The sequence below is a fragment of the Haliotis asinina genome, chromosome 13 (genome assembly GCF_037392515.1).
Source record: "Haliotis asinina isolate JCU_RB_2024 chromosome 13, JCU_Hal_asi_v2, whole genome shotgun sequence".
NCBI classification, from domain to species: Eukaryota; Metazoa; Mollusca; class Gastropoda; order Lepetellida; family Haliotidae; genus Haliotis; species Haliotis asinina.
This window is the reverse complement of record NC_090292.1, coordinates 31,307,864-31,333,042: the sequence shown is the minus strand read 5'-3', so window position 1 is coordinate 31,333,042 and position 25,179 is coordinate 31,307,864. Positions and strand designations below refer to the sequence as shown.

The 25,179-nt window shown below is 40.9% G+C and overlaps 1 protein-coding gene across 2 annotated transcripts in view; it reads left to right on the top strand.

Moving 5' to 3' along the window:
• LOC137259305 (colorectal mutant cancer protein-like) overlaps nt 1-25,179 on the top strand; it is a 118,458-nt gene that overhangs the window by 32,632 nt on the left and 60,647 nt on the right. For both annotated transcript variants that reach the window (XM_067796936.1, XM_067796937.1), the window contains exons 2-3: nt 3,047-3,312; nt 8,302-8,474. In XM_067796936.1, the coding sequence (XP_067653037.1) occupies nt 3,047-3,312; nt 8,302-8,474 (439 nt within the window). The remainder of the gene's footprint in view (nt 1-3,046; nt 3,313-8,301; nt 8,475-25,179) is intronic.

The window sequence follows — 25,179 nt, the reverse complement described above, 5'->3', positions numbered from 1 at the left end:
AATTGATGTCAGTCCTTCAGTACAGTTGTTTTATCTCGGTTGTATTCTTCATTCATAGTCAGATAAGGACCGTCAATGAATTAAAACTTCCCTTCAGCCAGACCTTAGAAAATTTGAAATTCAGTTTTTATATTTTTTCCCCAGCCCTTCTGTTTGCCCTGTGAATCATGGATGCAAATAAAGTCATCAAGTTTCCTATTCTGATGATGAAAATCTCATAATAGTTATTGATTCTAATAATGTGGCAAATAAAAGCGGATACCTGGAAATATTGAGTGTTTAGAAAATACTTCTAAAATTAATTCAGTAAATATTCTTTAAATGAAAATATGATGTAAAAAAGCCACAGGATAATAGCTTAGAGGAGACGTGCTGAGTGATGTGTGATTGATTCTTTTGCTACAAAAAACCCTCGTAAAATAGTACTTTTTGCCTGTAATTAAGCCATTGTTAGTTTTGACAGGTGTCAACAGTGGGGAATTCTGGTTTGAGATGATTCATTGAGTGTTTATTGTAGGGCTATGCAATATAACTGGTCTGCATGTATTTTCTGGTTCAGATGTGAAAACAATATGTATTGCAATTCGCTGATTGAAAGTAGGTATTTTGACATGCATTCGGAAAACTTTGGATATTTCAGACAGATAATGTGGTGGTATTAATGATGATGATGATGATGATGATGATGATGATTTGACCTGACCATTTCAAGTAGCTGCCTAGAATCTCAGGGCTTTTTTTCGAGAAACTAGTTCAAACTAGTAACCACTGTCTTGATGTTACTTTCTTCTTTTCCTTATTTCATTTGTGCCAAATATTACCTACATTTCAGTTTTGTCATGATTAAAAGTTTTTATTGAAGCTTAATCAACCATTGTGATTTTGTTGTGTTTTTGCTTTACAATCCAAGCAGCAACTTGATTATTATAAGAATTTTTTTGTTAAGAAAACTTCTTGCAGTATAATGCAATACATATTGCAATACATGACTTTGCATCACAATTTTTCGCAATTTGAAAGTTCTCTGTAATACCCATCCCTAGTTTATTGTGTGGTAATCCAGCACGTGTCCTTGGTGTGAGATATGTAACAGTTAGCTGTCATAGGGGAAGGCTTTGGATAGCTGAGTGGCTCAGGTGTTTGACACTCAGAAGATCAGAGCTTGATTCCAAGAGTAGATTAACCAATGTACGGAGCCATTTTCATTGCCACTCCAAAGGACTCACAGGTATTTGTAAAGCCAAAATGTATTTTAGACTGTTGCAAAAACGCTTAGTCTCTTAACCTCTTTCAGTGGCATTTTAAAAGTTGGGACGTATAACATTGAACAGACTTTAGGAATAACAACGTCGTAAATTTTATGAGTGTGATGTTTCAATATAGGTTCACCTATTGTTGTCAGTCAGGTATGCTTGGTTTCTTAACATGTATGATATATAAAGTTAAGGGAATATACTGAACAGCAAAAGAAATGTGGCTCTGTCTTTTTGTCATGTTTTAAATAGAAGACATGAACATAAATGATTACTTTCATTTTTTATATGTTCCTTTTCTTTTGCTGTTCAGTATATGATTTTAATGGATACATATAATACCTTTTAATCTCATTTTAGTTGTGAATGCCCTACTAATTGTAAATGAGGATTAAGGAAGGATAGTAATATGTGGCTCCAACTCTGAAATGCCTCCTGAAGAAATCAACAGGGGATGGATAATTTGCCATTTCGATTTTTCAATTTTTGGTAATACCATTCTGAGTATACGTCTCTGATGGCCGTTTGATATTTGGGAAGAGTATGGTAGTCTACTTTGACTAGACTAGTGCTTAATCTCTGAGAATATATATTATTTTGATGGAAAGTAATTATTAAGGGCTTTAGCATTGGAGAAAAGGCTTGTTGACAAGCAAAATGGTGAGATTCTGGGACTTTGAGACAGAAAAATACTTAACAAACCTAACTCATCTACAGAGTGTTTTTAAGAAAATGTCAGCCACTAAAAATATTTTGTTAATCTTTTTTTAAACTAGATACATGATCATCATGATTTTAATATACTAGTATACTTAACACCCATAGAAATGAATAATTGGTTCCTTACAATGTATGGCATTTGGCAACCTCTTGATTTCACCCAGTAGAGTTTTTGGGATAGCTAAAAATATGGATCATTCAATTTGGAATGTCTGGTCCAGTCTTTATTATTTACAGACCACTGACATATAGCTGGAATATTGCAGATTGTGTTCTTGAATAAACTAACCATCAGTTAACTTTTACGCCATGCTCAGCAACATCCCAGTTATGTGACTACATTCTGTAAATAATGGAGCCTTGACTAGACACTCAAGTGATCAACAGCATGGGTACGCAAGTGGGGTACAATGATATGTGTCCACAAAGTCAGCAAGCCTGAACCCTTGGTCCCATTAGTCACTTTTAACAGCAGTCATGGGTTGCTGGAGGTCAGTTCTAATCCGGATCTTCACAGGTCAATTTTGCCTTGATCTGGACCAGACAATCCAGTTATATACATCATGAACATCGATCTAAGTATTTGGGATAAGATGACATATGTCAGTGAACCTGATCCTCCAATCCTGTTAAAGGGGTTTAAAAAATCCCATCGCTGGACGTCAGTTTTCATTTCTGGCAAGTGCCTTTTGAAAATGTTTCTAGTCGCTTCTTATAGCAAGCATGGCTTGCCAAAGACCAGTTCTAAGATCTTCACGAGTTACAGCATAGAATAGGTTTCAGCAACCCATACTTGCCACAAAAGGCGACCATGCTTGTTGTAAGAGGTGTTAACAGGATTGGGTGGCTCAGCTCTCTAGCTTGGTTGACACGTCATTGGTTCCCAGATGTACAGACAGATTGTCATGCTGTTGATAACCGGATTGTCTGGTCCAGATACGATTATTTACAGACCGCCGCCATGTAGCTGGAATATTACCATGCGGCATAAAACTAAACTCACTCACTCACGAGTTACAACGAACAAACACACAAACCAACACTGACTCATGATAACATTTTTTCTGTTTCAGTGACGACTTCATCTACATGTGCAGCCAGTTGAACATGGAGGACTCAGCACAAGAGATCATGGCCCAGCTTGGGATGAACACCAGTTGTCAGATCTCCTTCAGTGACTTTCTCCGCTGTCGCTCACGTGTCATGCTAGAGGCCGAACAATGTCCTTATATGGGCAACGCTGCTGATGATACTGGAATCGACTCTGACACAAGCGGGTTTCAAGTTACCACAACACAGAATATTACATCATGGCCTACAATGAGTAGTGATAGTATAGGTAAGACAACTAGTTGCAACACAGTCAGTTTAATCTGTTGTATCAATTAATTTTATTTTCAATTGTAGTAGATTGGAAATATATTTCATACTATGTAAAAACAGATTTTCAAATATGTTGTAAATCTCCTCAAATTAGGGCAAGGCTCTCTTCGTCAGAGGGGTCTTTGTAAACAGAGCATTTCATGTAGCTGAGATGTTGACTCTAGTCAAAATGCAGTAATTTACCGAATTTTGAGGACCAGGAAACAGCAGTCTGTAGATGGGGGTTGGCTTATCTACACGATACACCTTTGTGTAACATTTTTTCATTGAGTAAGAAAACGACATCATGTCGCCTTGTGTGAAACAAGTTTGTCAGTAGAGACATGAAATTTGCAATTAAACATCACTAGTCAGAATCATTTACCGTTTCAGTTCCAGTTTGTTTTTGCTAGTAATTATCTTACACGCAGGGATGGAGATTAGACGCCAGCTGTGCATATGTTTCCTGATCTACGGGTGTTTTAGTTGAAAGATACCCAATAATATAATATGATGAAAATTCTGATGCAGTGATTGGGAAAATATGGTATTTTAAATTGTTGTTTTACCTACATAAATATTCTAGCATTGTGTAATTTTAATTGTAGGTTTTACTCTATAATTTTGAAATATATATGATCATAAATAAGTTGCGTGACAGCACTTGGATGTATTTCTGGATAGATTTTAAGCATGTAAAAATTGATCTGTCACCTTTGAGGTTTTGTGGGATCTTGCTGTTTCCATCATTAGAGATGTGATTGTCCATCTACAACAAGAATGACTTTTAGCGAAATAAAATATGTATACGTATCCAATCTCCGTCAACTTCACTGCATTTTTGGGTGTTAAACGCAATATAAATATGATTGTTGTGAATAATACAGACCGAAGTTAGTGGAGGATAATATAGGAAGATAAACTTATGTAGTTCAATATCGATTTTTTTACACTGTTTCCAATGACTGATCATGACGAAAAGTTGAGTGAAGATTTGGGGTCAGCTTATCTACAGAACATAACATTTTGATACTGATTTTAAGGGTCATGTTAGAGGGATTGTTTTATCTGTGAGACTGGTGTATCTATGGTAACATATGGTACATAAAAGTGTTGAATCACAGCCTGTTCATCTTGACCTGATGAAGGGAATGCTAATGCATTGTGTGACCGTGTCACAACTGGTTGGGTCCATTATTGTGGCAGTTTGCAAGACAAACAAGACAATGTCACCATTTAGCATTTCAGAGTTGAGAAATCATCGTCCTGACTTCCTGTAAAAAAGAAGCTACATGTGGTTTAATGTTTCTGATTTGGGATTTTAGTCATCGTCAGCCACTGGTGTTTTCCTGAGCAGAATAGAACAAGAAAGGATAAAAGCTTCCCCATTTAATGAAGTTAACCTGACCTACCAGTTGTGATATTTGACTTCTCGGGTCATCCATATGTAGAGTTGGGCAGGTCAAGCTGAACAAGCTGTAGTGGGTAAACAAATTAGACAAATGTTAAAAATGTGATCAAGACTTGATGGAACAGTCATACTCAAAATTGCATTTACATTTGCATGGCATTGCATTGCATTGCATTGCATTGCATTGCATTGCATTGCATTGCATTGCACTGCATTGCATTGCATTGTTACAATGTGTGAAGCCAATTTCTGGTGTCCCTGTGCATTGCATTGCATTGCATTGTTACAATGTGTGAAGCCAATTTCTGGTGTCCCCATGATTTGCATTGCACTGCATTGCATTGTTACAATGTGTGAAACCAATTTCTGGTGTCCCCGTGATATTGCTGGAACATTGCTGAAAGTGGCTTAAAGCCATAGGACGAAGCTCAAAATAGCGTAAAACCTCACTCACTTTCTTACTAATAATTTATATTATGTATCAGTGTTGTAACTGTAATAAGGTTGGAGTAGCCTAACGGTTAAGACGTTTGCTTGTCACGCCAAAGACCTAGGTTTGATCCCCCAATTTGGTATGAAGACCATTTCTTTCTGGATTACTACTATGATACTGCTGGAATGTTTGACACAAAGTCAGCCGTCTAGCCTGCTCTTTACACATATCAGAGGGCTACACAAAGTACGCACTCTAGACTACCAGTTGTCCGACTTTCATTTCTGTGGAAGTCACTGTGTGCTGGCGATTAGGTACCTGACTCTGAGGGTGCGGGTTCCAATCCCGGGAATGACATATGTTGCATTTGACCCCTTTCTAAATGGCATCGTGTTATCACTGCTGGGAAAACAGCACAAAACTGACTCTCTCACTCACTCACTCTTTCTGGTGTACTGCTATGATACTGCTGGAAAAGTGGCACAAGACTCTCTCTCTCACTCACTCACTCACTCTGGTGTACTGCTGTAATACTGCTGGAAAAGTGGCACAAGACTCACTCACTCACTCTTTCTGGTGTACTGCTGTAATACTGCTGGAAAAGTGGCATAAAATCACTCTCACTCTCACTCACTCACTCTCTCTTACTCACACTTTCACTTTCTCACACTCGCTCTCTCTTACTCAGTCTCACTCTCGCTGTCTCTCTTACTCTCTCTCACTTTCTTGCTCTCACTCACTGAGGGTGAAGCACTCACTCTAATTAAAAAAGTATGTGACATATTTCTGTGAAACCATTCGTTCACTTCTTTGGTCTTCAGCTGTAGATTCCAGGAATATATTTAATGTCAGCTGGGAATAGCACCAACTAAAATTTATGATCATATAAACTATTTATGGCATTGTATGAGGTGATTCCGTCAGAGAACCCACATGATACAATGAGGAATGTACTGGCCTGAAGACAAGCTTTTGGCATTTTTATCCTTTAAGCCCTTCAGTATTACTTGCCATGGTAACAAAACCACTGAAAATATAATTCCTACATTTTGAAGAACCATGGGGGCTAATTGGCAACTGATAAGATGGATTATGCAACATCTACTTGCATGCAAGGGCACCGAGGGCACGCACATAAAATCGGTTTAAATGTAATTATGTTTTGGAGTTAGTTATTTCTGCAAGGTACTGTCTCCCACTGTGGTTATGAGGATGTTTAGAACCATAGAAGCAGGGCTGGCATTCTTGTTGTGCCTACCCTGAGGCTGTTTATTGTCTGTTGTGTGAGGAAAGCAACATTTGGAGGTTGCATGGATTCTACATACAAGAAAATGTTGATCATTAAAGTGTTGAGACCTTTTCATAAGAATCTTCTTGGTTACAGATGAAATGTGGGTCGGTGGGGTAGCCTAGTGGTTAAAGTGTTTGCTTGTCACACAAAACACCCGGGTTCAATTCCACATCTGAGTACAATGTGTAAAGCCCATTTCTGGAATATGTCAAAAAAAAGGGGCATATAACTAAATTCACTCACTCACTAAAGATAACAAGCGAAAATGAAGTGAGATGACAAATCAGCAATATTTAAAAAGGAGCGTCAGATGAAACAGTGGTGATAGCAACTAAATCATGACAGCCTGTCCTGAGTCATTCTGAGCTTATGGTTGGTACCATGGAGACCTAGCCTGGCACCAGAACTGATGTGACAAATCAGCCATTATTAAATAATTATGGTCAGATTAAACGGTGGCGATGTTTTCAGCCAAAACTATCAAATTAACAACTGTATTATAACTGCCTGTCATGAGTAATATCTGGGCTAACTGTTGATGTCAAGAACAAATATATGACCTGATATTTGACCCATTCCCAATCCCCAGTAAGTAAACTCTTCTGATGCTAAAATGGGAACAGTTGTCTGCCATGGATCTATGGCAGTGAATACAAGCACTGAGTACTGGGGGCCTATTCTGTCCACACTGACATGGCAGGTCAAGCATGAGGGTGTACTCTGCCTTAGGATCACCATGATTATATCTGTTACAGTCAGATTTTGAAATTAGTCATTTTGCGAAATGACTGAGAGGGTTCACAATTTCACCTCATTTTTTTGTAACAACATTCAACATACTTCAGTCATGTTATGAAATTTCACTTAATAACTCAATCTACAAAAGTGGATCACAATTTCAGGATCACTTATTATCACTAATAGTTAAAACTATTGTTGCGGCGACTGTTCCACTTCAGCTTGGCTTGGAAGCATTTACGTCTGTTAGACATTTGCTGTATCCAGAGCAGCTACACCTCACAAACCTGTCCACGACATAGATGACATTAAAGTTCATAAACTGACTGAAGTATATTGATTGTTGCTATACAAAATGAAGCAAAATATGGCTCACAATCTTAGTCATTTCACAGAATGACTGAATTTACAATCTGACTGTAACATATCCCTCTCTGCTGCTAAGTATATCACCAGATCCTGTTTTTTCTCCGCAGAGGACCCATGAAGGTCCCGGGGTAGAATAGTCCTTCAGCAGCCCATGCTTGCCATGGCGACTATTCTTGTTGTAAAAGGCGACTAATGGGATCGGGTGGTCAAGCTTGCTGACTTGGTTGACACATGTCATTGGTTCCCAATTGCGCAGATCTATGCTTATGTTGTTAGTCGTTGGATTGTCTGGTCCAGACTTAATTATTTAATGACCATCGCCACATAGCTGGAATATTGCTAAGTGCTGCGCAAAACTTCACTCACTCACTCACTCACTCACTCACTCACTCACTCACTCACTCACTCACTCACTCACTCACTCACTCACTCACTCACTCACTCACTCACTCACTCACTCACTCCATGCTGCTGTTAGCAAACCGGGAGACAGCAGAAATGGTCCTCACACATTGTACCCATGTGGGCATCGAATTCGGGTCTCGGGTGTGACAAGTGAACTCTTTAACCACTGGACTACCCCACCTCCCTCTTTCTGTCAGTGATAACTGACGACCTGTGCTGTAACAGAAGAAAACTTAAATGGAATAAAGCTAGATTGAGACACTTACACATTCTCGTCTTGGATAACTGTGACAAAATTTTGACTGTTTTATTTCCAAAGGTGCCCATTCCGGTAAACCAGAAAGTGTAGACTATGACAGTGGAGCGAGGGATCTGTGCAGCCCAGAGCCTGCCAGCTTGTCGAAACTGATGGAGTCACATGACCCTGGGACCATCAAACACATGACAGAGAGTTGCTCAGCTGCTGGGAACTTCCTGGAACTGGCCAACAGGGTAGGTGTTTCTTATTGTGGGTTCTTTTGGAGTGACCAGTGGCTCCTTTCATGGAGCAACCTTTACTAATGTTAACCTTTACTCACATTCTTTAACATTGCACTAATTTTACCTTAGCAACTTATGATCACCTTAGTGCTTTGTGAAAGGAGGCCCAGAAGCTTGTCCAGCTGACTAACCGGTGATAACGTTTCACCTTACACAGGGGTTAAAAAATCCCATCGCTGACACCGGGGACAAGTCAGTTTTCATTTTAGGCAGTCAAATAATGGTATCATACATTTCTGTGGGCTACTGGATAATTTCCACTTAGAGTTTCAAACTGAAAATAAACGTGTATTTCCCTTGATATCTGCTCAAAATGTAGGTATTAAATTTTGCAATGATAATAAAGTAGAGTTATCTTTCTTTGTTGTTTATCGCTTCTCAATTAATAGTCCAGCAAACATTAACATCAAATGCCATATTGATTCTTTCATAATTACATCATCATGACTGTGTCATAAAAATCACCTTAGTACTTAAGACTAGTACAGATTGAACCAACACCTTCAGACAGACCCAACACCTTCAGACTGACCCAACACCATCAGACTAACCCAACACCTTCAGACTGACCCAACCCATTCATACTGACCCAACACCTTCATAAAGACCCAGCAACTTCAAGCTGACCCAGCACCTTCATACAGACCCAACACCTTCAGACTGATCCACCACCATCAGACTAACCCAACACCTTCAGACTGACCCAACGCATTCATACTGACCCAACACCTTGATACAGGCCCAGCACCTTCATATAGACAAAACACCTTCATACAGACCCAACACCTTCATACAGACCCAACACCATCAAACTGACCCAACACCTTCATACCGACCCAACACCTTCAGACTGACCCACCATCATCAGACTGACCCAACACCTTCAGACTGACCCACCACCATCAGACAGACCCAACACCTTCAGACAGACACAACACCTTCAGACTGACCCAACACCACCAGACTAACCCAACACCTTCAGACTGACCCAACCCATTCATACTGACCCAACACCTTCATAAAGACCCAGCAACTTCAAGCTGACCCAGCACCTTCATATAGACCCAACACCTTCAGACTGACCCAACACCATCAAACTGACCCAACACCTTCAGACTGACCCACCATCATCAGACTGACCCAACACCTTCAGACTGACCCACTACCATCAGACAGACCCAACACCTTCATACTGACCCAACACCATCAAACTGACCCAACACCTTCATACTGACCCAACACCTTCATACTGACCCACCACCATCAGACTGACCCACCACCATCAGACTGACCCAACACCTTCATAAAGACCCAGCAACTTCAAGCTGACCCAGCACCTTCATATAGACCCAACACCTTCAGACTGACCCAACACCATCAAACTGACCCAACACCTTCATACTGACCCAACACCTTCAGACTGACCCACCATCATCAGACTGACCCAACACCTTCAGACTGACCCACTACCATCAGACAGACCCAACACCTTCATACTGACCCAACACCATCAAACTGACCCAACACCTTCATACTGACCCAACACCTTCATACTGACCCACCACCATCAGACTGACTCACCACCATCAGACTGACCCAACACCTTCAGACTGACCAACCACCATCAGACTGACCCAACACTTTCAGACTGACCCAACACCTTCAGACTGATCTAACACCTTCAGACTGATCCAGCACCTTCAGACTAACCTAACCCCATTCTGACCCAACCCCATCAGACTGACCCAGCACCTTCAGACTAACCTAACCCCATTCTGACCCAACCCCATCAGACTGATCCAGCACCTTCAGACTAACCTAACCCCATTCTGACCCAACCCCACCAGACTGATCCAGCACCTTCAGACTAACCTCACCCCATTCTGACCCAACCCCATCAGACAGCCCTAACACCTTCTTACAGACCCAGTACCTTCAAACAATGCAATGCCTTCAGACTGACCCAACACAGCTGACCCAGCACCTTCAGACAGCCCTAACACCTTCTTACAGACCCAGTACCTTCAAACAACGCAATGCCTTCAGACTGACCCAACACAGCTGACCCAGCACCTTCAGACAGCCCTAACACCTTCTTACAGACCCAGTACCTTCAAACAACGCAATGCCTTCAGACTGACCCAACACAGCTGACCCAGCACCTTCAGACAGCCCTAACACCTTCTTACAGACTCAGTACCTTCAAACAACGCAATGCCTTCAGACTGACCCAACACAATCAGACTGACCCAACACAATCAGACTGACCCAGCACCTTCAGACTGACCCAACACTATCAGACTGACCCAGCACCTTCAGACTGACCCAACACCTTCAGACTGACCCAACACAGCTGACTCAGCACCTTCAGACAGCCCTAACACCTTACAGACCCAGTACCTTCAAACAATGCAATATCTTCAGACTGACCCAACACCATCCTGACCCAACACCATCAGACTGACCAAACACCTTCAGACTGATTCAACACCATCAGACTGACCCAACACCATCAGACTGACCCAACACCTTCAGACTGACCCAACATCATCAGACTGACCCACCACCATCAGACTGACCCACCACCATCAGACTAACCCAACACTTTCAGACTGACTCAACACCATCAGACTGATCTAACACCTTCTGACTGTCCCAATACCTTCAGACTGACCTAACCCCATCCTGACCCAACCCCATCAGACAGACCCAACACCTTCAGGCTGACCTAGCACCTTCAGACTGATCTAACACCTTCATACAGACCAAACACCTTCAAACAATGCAACACCTTCAGACTGACCCAACACCTTCAGACTGACCCAACACCACCAACTGAATGAAAGAGTATCACCCAACACCCCAGGCTGTGGATGACCCAAAATGTCTATATGAATAGCAACATTTGCCTGCTACAGATCATGTTACTTGTAATTGCTAATCTAAAATCAAGCTGGCCTTTTACAACCAATTTATGATATTTTTAGTGTCAAATGATTATCAGCCAAGGTGGAGGGGTGGAGTAGAGTGATAAACTCTCTGCACCAGGAACCTTTCCTCCTCACACTGGGGTGTTTTTGTATTGATAGACAGCAAGTCCTTGGCTTCATGTTGAAACGTGGGTAATCCATCTCATTTAATTGGAAGTAATGAGACTCTTTCTGCACTTTCTTCATGCAATTTAAGTTACTCGATAAACAGGCCATTTCAAAATCCTGTGTCTTGTACATTTTTGCCGCCATTTGCAGACAAAAGATGAATGTCATCTAAACTGAAACTCTATAATTCTGCTGAACATTCTACAGCCGTTATACCACAGCCATGAAATCTGTATTTTGGTTGCTGTTACTGTATAAAATCATCTGATTCTCTGTGGAAATCCTCATGACTGTCATCTATATTATAATCAGTTGTACTGGTAGTAGTATATTACATTGTTTTCTGCAGTTGTTTATTAGTTGTGCGAGTAATAATATCTTACATAATTTTCTGTAGTCCTTTATTAGTTTTTCTGTTGGTGGTGTCTTGCATTGTTTTCAGTAGTTATTTATTAGTTGTGCTCGTCATAGTGCCTAATGTCATTGTCTGTGGTCATTTACTTTTTGTAGAAGTAATAGTATTTCTCATGTTTACTTATGTGTATAAGTAATAGTTTTTTGCATTGTTTTCTTGCAGACATGCATTAGTTGGGCAGTATTGGTATTTTGCGTTTTCTGCAGGCAATTATTAGTTGTACATGTAATAGTATTAATTGTTTTCTGATGGTAGAAGGGTTATGCGGCATGAAGGTAGCCTTGTGGTTAAGTGTTCGCTTGTCATGACAAAAGTCTGGGTTTGATTCTCCTCATTTGTACAACATGTGAAGCTAGTTTCTGGTGTACCTAGCAATGGTGTTACTGAAATGTGGCACAAACTTTCTAAACCAGATCCAATCACTCACTCAGACCACCTTTACAAGTAACAAGAAACACTTCAAAGAAGCATATTCCAGTAAGTTTCACCTGCATGTCTGTTCAACATAACACCAGAAACCTAAGTCTTTATTCCATGCCAAGCAGCAAATTTTTATACAGTTTGGTTAAACAATTTCGGCAAGTTGTAGGGAAGTAGTATGAATTACAGTGGGCCTTAATAGCCCATCAGAGAATAACATGTACAATGTTACATGCTTGGAGTCTTCTCAGTCAGACAACTGTGACATACTCATGCAACTCGAAATAGCAAATTGTTGAGTACTTTTACTCTTTAGGGGTTCCTTTATGGTTGAACAAGTGGAACAAGTTGAAAGAAAGTAGTGAAAAAATGTTCAACTTTGTTAGCCCTCAGCGAACAGTATGACAGTCTTGTTGCCTGTTGGCTGATGATTATCAAGAACAACATTGTGCTCTCAGAAGCATATTTTTGTGTACAGTTTTCAAATAGGAGCTTTTATTTCCGTTAAATGAATGTTACAAGTTGTTGGAAAGTAGTATAGGTGTCAGTGTTTGTGATGGTGACTACGAAGCATGGAGACGCACTTAGCAACATCTCTAAAGGGATATTAATGAAGCCTAAAGGGACTGTAAACATTGTACTTCTTTGGAAGCCAGTACCAGTGGAGCCGAGGTTTGAATCATTCATAGATCGCCAGTCGTTTTACTCAATTAGTTTTGCAATACTTCACAAGAGAAACGTTTTTATGTTCTGTCTGAAAGAGAGGCTTTGTTTTCTTGCCCTTGATACCACAAATGATGACAGTTTGCTGTTGTAGAATAGATGGTAGTGCTAGTACGAAAATGTGAAGTTGTTTTGCAATTCAGCACTTTTGATGCAATGTTGCATTTGTTATTTATACATTCTCAGGCAAACTCATGAATTAATTTTTTCCTGTGGATGGACATATCTATTCTTCTTCAAGTATTGGTGAAAGCGGATCAAAAGCAATAATGTGTTGAATATAAATAACTTTTTTTTAATTTGGGTTTGAAAACAGTTATAATCTGATGGAATTTTGGCACTGTTCCAGGACGATGCTTAACTAAAGTTTAGTGTAAAGTTCTAATGATCAGATATGTTGGAAAACTTCCCTCTGCCCTCTTGCCAAGTTGTATCAAATTATTGAGTAACCAGCTGATTAAGTAGGTAAATACAATAAAATATTTTCTCAATTTCCGCAGATTGTATTTTATGGCTTCTGTCTGTTGCCGACTGGAACCTAATTGTTTGGTTGTGCAAGTAGAAGTTGAGATTACAGCAGAGGCTATGTTGGTGGAGGATATTGAGTCTGAGATCAATAATATACAGTGCTCACTCGGAGGGAATGGATGGGGTGGGGGGTGATGGAGGCAGAAAACATGGGGAAGTTGTATAATCAGAATGACTTTAGTTAGTAGATTTGATGGGATGGGGCTGGAGGGTTGGAAGGGAAGAATTGTGGTAGATTTGATGGGGTGGGGCTGGAGGGTTGGAAGGGAAGAATTGTAGCAGATTTGATAGGGTGGGTCAGGAGGTTTGGAAGGGAATAATTGTGGCAGATTTGATTGGGTGGGGCAGGAGGGTTGGAAGGGAAGAATTGTGGTAGATTTGATGGGGTGGGGCAGGAGGGTTGGAAGGGGAGGACTGTGGTAGATTTGATGGGATGGGGCTGGAGGGTTGGAAGGGAAGAATTGTGGTAGATTTGATGGGGTGGGGCTGGAGGGTTGGAAGGGAAGAATTGTGGTAGATTTGATGGGATGGGGCTGGAGGTTTGGAATGGAAGAATTGTGGTAGATTTGATGTGGTGGGGCAGGAGGTTTGGAAGGGAAGAATTGTGGTAGATTTGATGGGGTGGGGCAGGAGGTTTGGAAGGGAAGAATTGTGGTAGATTTGATGGGATGGGGCTGGAGGGTTGGACTGAAGAATTGTGGTAGATTTGATGGGGTGGGGCTGGAGGGTTGGAAGGGAAGAATTGTGGTAGATTTGATGGGGTGGGGCTGGAGGGTTGGAAGGGAAGAATTGTAGCAGATTTGATGTGGTAGGGCTGGAGGGTTGATTTGATGGGATGGGGCTGGAGGGTTGGACTGAAGAATTGTGGTAGATTTGATGGGGTGGGGCTGGAGGGTTGGAAGGGAAGAATTGTGGTAGATTTGATGGGGTGGGGCTGGAGGGTTGGAAGGGAAGAATTGTGGTAGATATGATGGGATGGGGCTGGAGGTTCGGAAGGGAAGAATTGTGGTAGATTTGATGTGGTGGGGCAGGAGGTTTGGAAGGGAAGAATTGTGGTAGATTTGATGTGGTGGGGCAGGAGGTTTGGAAGGGAAGAATTGTGGTAGATTTGATGGGATGGGGCTGGAGGGTTGGACTGAAGAATTGTGGTAGATTTGATGGGGTGGGGCAGGAGGGTTGGAAGGGAAGAATTGTGGTAGATTTGATGGGGTGGGGCTGGAGGGTTGGAAGGGAAGAATTGTAGCAGATTTGATGTGGTAGGGCTGGAGGGTTGATTTGATGGGGTGGGGCTGGAGGGTTGGACTGAAGAATTGTGGTAGATTTGATGGGGTGGGGCTGGAGGGTTGGAAGGGAAGAATTGTGGTAGATTTGATGTGGTGGGCCTGGAGGGTTGGAAGGGAAGAATTGTGGTAGATTTGATGTGGTGGGACTGGAGGGTTGAAAGGGAAGAATTTGGGAAGGGGTGTAATGAGGAAAGATAGAATGTTGAGGAGAGTTGACAGTAAGGGGGTGGTGACCTTAAATGATGGGAAGAACTGGATGGGGAAAGGGAAGTGAGCATTTAGGTAAGTTAGCATAGTTGGGCTGAAGGTGGGCTGAAAGGGGTGGGCTGAAAGGGGTGTGACAGAGAAAAATAGAGTGAGTGTTTACAAGTGTTGATGGCATAGGGAAGGGACAGTTAGGATGCAGGGTGTGATGGATGTGATGGGGATATACATCATCTTTGTTTCTCTCCAATATCTAGCTGGAGTAATATCTGTACTTGCTGAAAGAAAAGATTGTAGACATGCACCAAACCAAATAATTCTATTCAAAATATAAATATTGAACTCCATCCCTGACATTTTTGTTACAAGTTTCTCATATGTGAGATAGGTCTGACTGTACATGTACATGCTGGTGTACTTGGTCGTAAATGATTGGAGACTTTCCCATTTAGCCGCAGGTGCATACACTTTCATGGATAACCTCGGACCCATTAAACCTGTGCCTATCTTGCTGGGAGATTGCCTCATCATGGAGCAACGTCTGCCCAGTGTTAAGTGGTGGCAGTGCATCGTGGGATATTAATAAGCAAAATATGCACCAGCAATCGTGTGTGTTGATATGAACCATATTTATTGTTTCTGTGCCAACATGTACATTGGGTCGATGATGTCGATGGTGCTTGTAGTTTTGCCAACAAAAGCTTGTTGTGTCTTGGCAGTGTCAGTGAGCTGTGCTGTTAATGTTACATAGGGCTGCACAGTAGAGTTACCTCCCTTGTGGATGCTTGTAAGCATCACGTTAGCATGAGTTACCTCCCTTGGGTTAGTGAGCTGTGTTGTTAATCTAACATGACTGGGGGCTTTCTAAACGCACAATAGAGTTATCTCCCTTATGCTAAATGTTCGCCATCTTTTGCTTAGCATATCTGCTGTATTATTACCTTGGAAAATTGTTGAAGCGTTTGCTGGTCATGTGATGACCTGGGTTCGGTTCTCCATGTGGGTACAATGTGTAAAGCATTATTTGCTGCTAATGAATGTCACGTCATCAGTAAAGTTACTTCCCATGTGTTGAATGTTTTTTATTATTGCTGCTAATTGGCAATCATATTTGCAGGAGAGTTACCTCCTTAGGTTAGTGAGCTGTGTTGACAGTGGTACGTCAGTCGTAGCTTTCTACACACACGTTGTCATCTCCCTTGGGATGAATGTCGAACAACATATGCTGCCTCTATGAGCTGTGTTTATAGGTACTTGCTTCATGAAGACACGGTAGACTTGCTTCACTTGTTTTGAAAGTTGTGAGTCATTTGTTGTATGTGAGCTGTGTTGTTTGTGTTTCATCACAGATGGTTTTACACAGAGAGACTTGCCTTCCTTGTGCTGATGTTTGGTCATAACGCCTTTGGTAAGGTGGGGATTTAAGAGTGTTATGTCACTTTGTGAATACACAAAAGAGTTACCTCCCTTATGGCGAATGTTGCAGTCTTGCTGTCAGTGAGCAGAAGGGGTGGATCCAAAGGTGGGGAAGGTGGGTTAATCGTGCTATATTTGTCTTTTAGAGTGAACTGAGGTGTTGTGAGTTTTACATCACCTGGTTGTTTTGAATGAAACTATTGTTGTTGAGCTGAGATATGTTGAATCATTGTATATTGTGACTACACAGTTATCTCCCTTGAATAGCTGGGTCAGCTGCAGCTTTTTGAGAAAGGAGGGGTTCATTTCACCATTTTTCATGAGAGATTTAATGGTCATGTAATAGACTTAGATGATTAAAAAAGGGGGGAAGAGGCGCCTCCACTTCCACCCCTAACCCTAACCCCTCTATGCATTATAACTGAAATGTGAAATTGAAATGTTCTTTTGGGGATTTTGTTTTTCAAAAATATGTTCAATTTGTCAGACAGCAGTGTGCCATTTCAAAGAAAAGTCATGTCTAATTAACTTCCCTTCAATTAAGGACAGGCCCCAAATGAATATAGAATGTCAGATTTGATTTTTAATCACACATGTGTTTGATTGGCTAAAATACAGATGTCTGAACTTTACCCAGCGGATGAGTCAGCTAGAGTTGTCTACCTTGCACCAGACAGATTAGGTTTCTGATGGCAGGGAGGAATTTTTTTGTGGAGCTCCTTATGTTAATCAGCCTTGACAGAGAATGTGCATTGCTGCACATCAACCATATAGTATTTAGATAATTCACAGAAGTTAAAGAGAAATATCTCACACACTGTGAGGGACATTTGGAAACGAGAGATAAGATTACATGGAATTAGCTTTTACATGGAAATGGGATTGCATGTTGCATAATAGAACATACGTTGGTAGGGAAATAGGATTAGTGTTGCATTCATAGAATATTAGTTGTTAGGAAAGTGGATTTATCATTATGACTCTGTATGTTTGCTGACTGTTTTAAATGCTGTTTAAAGTCTTTCGACATTGTGGGAGATTTAAGTGTATACACTGATATGAATGTACAGGAAGTGAGAGGGTGATTGTACAGATTGTACAGGAAGGGAAAGGGTGATTGTACAGATATTACAGGATGTGATGGGTGATTGTGCAGATTGTGCAGGATGAACAGGGTGGGGAGCGTCTCCTTCATTTATACATAGATTGTATGGAAAAGAACAGAGGCTCCTCACTGAGTTAGTAAGCACCTTTTACATGTGCAAGTACTTGACGATAAGAGAATAGATCACTTTGCTGCTATCAGTGGTATATATCTTTTATTTCCTCCCAATGTGTAAGATAATAGCTATATAATCCCTACTTGTGTAAAGAGTGTGAGTACATGTGTACATAAGGAACTAGCCAGTGGAGGATATCTTAGGGGCTGTTACGGATTTTACTTTGCCTCTAAAACATGAGTACAGACAACTAATCGTGTTGGTTCTTGAGACCAGACTAAGATTATTTCTTGGTTTACAGTCCACCAGTCAGATTTTTTCAAGAATAAGAAGCAACAACAAAAAATATTTCTGTGGTTTTAATTTCTGTATTTGGCCAGAAATGTAAACTTGCAAGAATCTTTTCATTTTAGATTGCCTTTTGTCCCATATACATTTCATAAATTGCAAAACATAAATGCTAAAATACTCTTAATATTTAGAAGGACTTTTACTTGGACTGGTGATTTATTTATTTCTCTCCTACCTTTAGGTTTCCTGAGGACAAAATCTGTAAAGCAAGAAATGAAACTAGTCTGGCTTACAGACAAATACAGTAAAGTAATGAGTTGGTGCCTTTTGGGAATTATTTCATTTATATATCGTAGCAATAATGTTGTGTTAAGAATATTCTTGTGCAGAAGCTAGGAGACAGTTTTTTTCTGTATCCACTCTGTATATTATTGCATATAGGACACAGTGCATTGCATTAAACCCTGTGTTGAAGCCCAGTTGAATTCTGGCTGAAGTCATGGTTATACATTTTGGCCTTTGATCATAGCTCGTGTGCATGCCCCATATGTCTATAGAGAGTCTGGCTTCAGAGATGATGTAGTGCAGGCGGCTTCAAAATGACTGTGAAATTTGTATCAGAGATGATTAAAAATCTTCAGTATATAAAATTGGGATGTTGTTCTTTGTGTACAAATCTCCCTGTACAATTAGAGAATATTTTGATGGCTGTTTCAAAATCTTCATATTCATTTTCAAATGATGTTGAACCCCAATGGCCTTCTACATACAAGAGGCCCGGGTTAGAATATTGGCCTTCAGTAACCCATGGGGGCCGGTGGGGTAGCCTAGTGGTTAAAGCATTCACTCGTCATGCCAAAGCCCCGGGTTCGATTCCCCTCATGGGTACAATGTGTGAGGCCTATTTTCTGGTGTGCCCCGCCGTGATATCGCTGGAATATTGCTAAAATCTGCGTAAAACCAAACTCACTCACTCACTCGCTTACTCAGTAACCCATGCTTTTTGTAAGAGGTGACTAACGGTGGTCAGACTCGCTTACTTGGTTGAAACGGCATCGTATCCCACAGACCAATGCTCATGTTATTGATCACTGGCTTGTCTGGACCAGACTCAATGATTTACACACTGAGGCCATGTAGCTAGAATATTGCTGAGTGCGGCATATAACTAAACTCACCCCTCTACACACAGAATTAGCTACAGGCTTAGGCCTTTAGGTGGCATGTTGCACATGTGTGTAGAGAGTTTGATTTACGGGATCATCTTGAAGAGGCTGTATCGAACTCAATTTGTCAAAGTTGATGGTCATACAGTGTGTTCTCCAATTGTTATGAATCCTTGAAGATTGGGGTTAGATTTGATCTCCTATGACCCATGCTAGTCATACGTGGTGACTAAAGGATCGGATGGTCAAGTTTGTTTGACACATGCCATTGTATCCCAACTGATGGTCATGTTGTTGATCACTGGGTTGTATGGTTCAAACTAGACTGGTTTTCAGACTGATGCCTTATAACTTGAATATTGCTGAGTGACATTAAAGAACAAAACTACAAAAAGCTTAATGTAGGAGATGACGTGGACTAATGCTCAAGTCACTGTGTATAATATTGATAATAACAAAACAAACCCATTTAAATTGAAAAGGAGCCTCAATGAGTTGGGAGAGCCTGGGTAAATCTAGACTTGCTTCATTTATGTCTTTAGCCTTGCAGGGAAATCTATGTGGAAGGGTTCAGGGGCTGTGACACAGACTAGAAGAAAGCTGAATTTGATAAAGTGCTGCTTTAAACCGCAAACATGCAATCAATCAGTGTTTGGTCAGTGATCTTCAGGGGTGATGGGGGTAGCCAAGTGGTTAAGGCATTTGCTTGTCTCGCCCAAGACCGGATTTGATTCCACACATGGGTTCAATGGGTGAAGCTCATTTCTGGTGCCCCTGTGATATTGCAGGAACATTGCTAAAAGAGGTGTAAAACCATACTCACTCACTCATTCATTGAACTTCACCTTACTAGTGATCAGAGTGTTGTGCTGATGAATGAGCTGTACCTTGGTAAAGGGTCTTCCCTTTATTGGTGACAAGCTGACTTGTGTTTGTCAGCGGTCAGACTGGTGTAGACATCTCCCAAGGCAATGGAAGAAATGTCAAAGATTGCCTGAAGCAATGACTTCAAACAATTATTTCTGTTTTTCTGGTGGTGAATATCCCTTTCATCATCGATGTACAATGTTCTGAAGTTATTACATTGGGGATTTGAATGTTGTGGAGATGGTTTTCAGTCTGTGTTCATCCTAATACTGCATGAGATGGTGAAAGCAGTGTATTGGATCAGATACGATATGTACTGTCAATATTAGTTTTATACTAATGCTTGTGTGGGAGTTTTTACTTTTTAGATGAGTGTTAATACAACAAGCATTATGTTAGGGATTACATTTCCCATTACCTTGCTTCAAGGCTGTACTGAATGCTAAGCTCATGGATGGGTATTATATAGGCAGGAAATCTGTAGTGACAGGACGGTGGCATTATAGCCATGGTGGCATTATACCCAGGGTGGCATTATGACCAGGTGGCATTATATCCAGGGTGGCATTATGACCAGGTGGCATTATATCCAGGGTGGCATTACACCCAGGGTGGCATTATGACCAGGTGGCATTATACCCAAGGTGGCATTATACCCAGGGTGACATTATACCCAGGGTGGCATTATGACCAGGATCATTATATATATAACTAGGGCAATGTAACCAGGGTGGCATTATGACCAGGTGGCATTATACCCAGGGTGGCATTATGACCAGGGGCATTATACCCAAGGTGGCATTATAATGAGTGGGGCATTATAACCAGGGGCATTATAATAGGGTGGCATTATGACCAGGGGCATTATAATAGGGTGGCATTATAACCAGGTGGCATTATAATAGGGTGGCATTATACTAGGGTGGCATTATACCCAGGGCTGCGTTATAACCAGGATGCAGTGTATGATAATTCTGTACTTTAAAGAAGCAAGTCTAGATGAGTGGACAGTACAGGAATGCCAGTCTGTTAGAGGGACAGTGTATTCATTGTATAATTGTATTTCTTAGTATTTTAGATATTTAAGTTTGATATTTGTTAATGCAGACCACCCTGATTAACAGACTAATAAGTTATGTGTTAGTATAACTGACATTCAGGTTAAGTGAGAAACAAAACTTGAGACATTCCAGTTAAGTGAAAAACAAAACTTGAGACTTTGAAAAAGACAGAACAGACTGATTATAACGTAAATTTTAGATGCACTTTATCTGTCATAAAATTGGAAACCTTTCCCTTTTTAAACCATAAGTGAATTAAATTGTAACTATCTGACTTTCAGTTTTATTGAGTAATCCCTTCTGATTTAGAGTAATTATTGGGTATTTAAAATAATTTAATTGATTATAAATTGGTTTGAGGTTATAATCAATATTTGAGCTGTATTCTTAACCTGTGGGATGTTGAAATAATGATGTTATTGTAATCAGTCTCTCTGTTTTAAGAGAGATGTGTAGCATACTTTCCATCAGAAGGAAAATTGGTTATTCTTATGTGCACATCAGCTTTGGAATCTCTGGTGGGAAGAGCATTTGGATTAGTATGTATGTGATGCATATTTTGCCAAATTATTGTGGTAAACTGTAAACTTCCTGAGGAATTTCTGTATTTCTCAAACAGCATAGAAACATTGAAAGTTGGTAGAATGACTAACATTTGTTACCTGCATTTGTCTTCAGGATAATAGTTTTTGTGGTTGAAAATTTCATTTGAAACTTGAGAATTAAACAGTATTACCCGCTCTTAATGTGGATATTCATGGATTACGAAGTGATATATTGTGAAATTCATTAGCATTTTTTCACTATACTTGCAGAATAACAGTTTTGATATTTGAAACTTTGGCTCATTTCTGTGATTTCTTTTGTACTTAAACAAACATGCAGTTAAAGAAATACTTTTTTGGTCTTTGGTTATGGTAAATTTGAAATTGTGAAGTAATCGGGATAAAGATTTATGCAGAAAGGAGAAAGGAATAATATAGTCCCAGATTTATGGAGAATTATCAGGAGTTCACATCAGGATGGACTGGAAGTATGTGACAGTTCGGAGTATGCCGTCAAACGTAAGTTACTACAGGTACTTTCTTGTAGTCTTGTATGATGAATGCTGTGTCTCTACATCTCCCCAACAGGTACTCCTCTCCCCTCCCATGTCTCCATCCCCCATTCCCATCCCTCCATGTCTTCCCTTCACCCTTCATGTCTCTGGCTACCGTCCCTTACAGGTACTCCTCTCCCCTCTCATATCCCCATCCCCCATCCCTCCTTGTCTTCCCCCTACCCCTCATGTCTCTAGCTACCCTCCCCTGCAGGTACTCCTCTCCCCTCTCATGTCCCCATCTCCCACCCCCATCCCTCCTTGTCTTCCCCCTACACCTCATGTCTCTAGCTACCCTCCCTTACAGGTACTCCTCTCCCATCTCATGTCCCCATCCCCCATCCCTCCTTTTTTCCCCTCCACCCCTCATGTCTCTAGCTACCCTCCCCTACAGGTACTCCTCTCCCCTCTCATGTCCCCATCCCTCCTTGTCTCCCCTTCACCTCTCATGTCTCTAGCTACCCTCCCCTACAGGTACTCCTCTCCCCCTCTCATGTCCCCATCCCTCCTCATCTCCCCTCCACCCCTCATGTCTCTAGCTACCCTCCCCTACAGGTACTCCTCTCCCCCTCTCATGTCCCCATCCCCCATCCCTCCTCGTCTCCCCTCCACCCCTCATGTCTCTAGCTACCCACCCCTACAGGTACTCTTCTCCCCTCTCATGTCTCCATCTCCTCTTTGTCTTCCCCATCTTTCTCCCCATCCCACCACACCTGGCACCCAGATGTCCCCTACCCCTACCATATTCCACCCCATCCTTGATCTTCCCTACCCCTTCATCATGCCCCTTCCCAGCCTGGAAGTCCCCAACCCTAACCATCATCCCATTTCTCCTTCATGTGAGAACCTGTTGTCCTCCAAGAGAAACCTTCATGGCTGACCCTAGCTCAGAGTGCACAAACTTCTTTGAAGTATTATGAACTAACGTTTCAAACAGTCCATCAAAAAACCCTTGAAGAATTGATTTGAGTACGGTCATACCACACTAATGATCAAAGGGGCATAACTCTGCAGTTCACTGGTACTATTTTTGGTGTTAATCCACGTAATGGTTAGTTTTCCACAAAAGCAAATTACTATGAAATTTAGATTACGGTCTCCAAGTCTCCTTTGAAAACAGATGCTTTTGAGTAAGAATTTGGCTTGGTTGAAGGATGAGATGGTGTAATTTGATTTCGAGTTCCGATCGATATTGATGTTCGGGAGCCGTGTTGTGTCAGTGTAGTCTGACACGGGAACTGTAGGAATAACAGGACGAAACCAGGATGTAGTGAAGAATACATATACATGGTGGCCAGAATGAAGGAGATTCGGCTCGGCAGACCCATCAATAATTTCCTGGGTTTTGTCAGCAATTCTTTACTTGTAGGGCTTTCAGTTGTCAATTACACAGCCCCATCTGTGAGCGAATGGATGAATATCATTTACTGCCGAATCAGCAAATTTTAAACATTTGCCTGAGGATGTAGATAATTGTGATATGAGCTAGGTTACACATATTAAAGGTGGCGTCATGAATTTTTACTTCTCTGAGCCTTTTGATGTGCTTGTACTTGCCAAGACCATTTCCACTATGCTAGGGGATTGGTCAGGAAGCCAAGTTCTTAAAGTGTCAGCTCGTCACGCCGAAGATCCGGGTTCAGTTCCCCACATGGGTACAATGTGTGAAGCCCATTCCTGGTGTCTCACGCTGTGATATTATGGATTATTTCTGAAAGCGACTTCAAACCAAACTCCCTCACTCGTCCATGAATCCATGGTTTAAAAATGAGGAACATGATGGTCACTAGGTTTGGTAGTGTCAATTTCTAATGGAGCATCACAATCTTTGGCTTACTCAATAATATTGTTTCAATGGTTCTTAAGAGACGGCAGCCATATAGCTTTAATATTGAGTGTGACATTAAACAACAATGAGAATGTAAATGTTGTTGATTTTAAACAGCTTTTTATCACAAGGTACCATGTATGCAAGCTCCTCACCATTTGATTGTAGTCATTTTTAGCTTGAAAACGATATAAGTATCTACATCGAAACATCACTTAACGCATTAAAGCAAGAAGTGGCAAGTCTTGATTTCCTTAGCTGCTGAAAATGAAAGTCTCAGGGCTCCATGTCATTATATTAATTTTTTTTCCAGCAAAATATGTTCAGTTCAAAATATGTTTAGTCTGTTGTAATCCATAAAGTTGTATCTTTCATTTTTAACAAACAAACTAGCAAACAAACAAATTTTGTATGAAGGTAATGATTAAAACATTTTGTTTTAAGCTAAGTGGACAAATACACAGAAAATTAGCATGTTTATGTCATTTACTAATGATACAAGTCAGGAAATTAATCAGAGGGTTAGAGTTTGAAAGAGTCTCATTAAAGGAGAAGGAAACTTTGATGTTGAATTTACTCATTTATTATCTGAGTGAAATGAGACTCAGCTGTTTGGAGGATAGGTTGAAGCACATGTAATTCCAATAAGTCACACATAAACATTTTGTGGAGGACTCGGTCTCTATTTATATATGCCATAACTTGGTTGACACATGTCATCGATTCCCAATTGCGCAGATCGATGCTCATGCTGTTGATCACTGGATTGTCTGGTCCAGGCTCGATTATTTACAGACCGCCGCCATATAGCTAGAATATTGCTGAGTGCGGCGTAAAACTAAACTCACTCACTCTGTGTGTATAATTATTTATGACAAGGGAGTGAGTTTGATGCTAAAGTGAAGTTATAAAGGTTTCTGGGCTGACAGAGTACCTTTGTAATTGTGGTTCTCGCTTACACCTATGGTGTATGTTTTTCTACTGCATTTATTAACTTGCATAGAGCTCTGGTCACAAATCATCTGCAGGTAAACAATG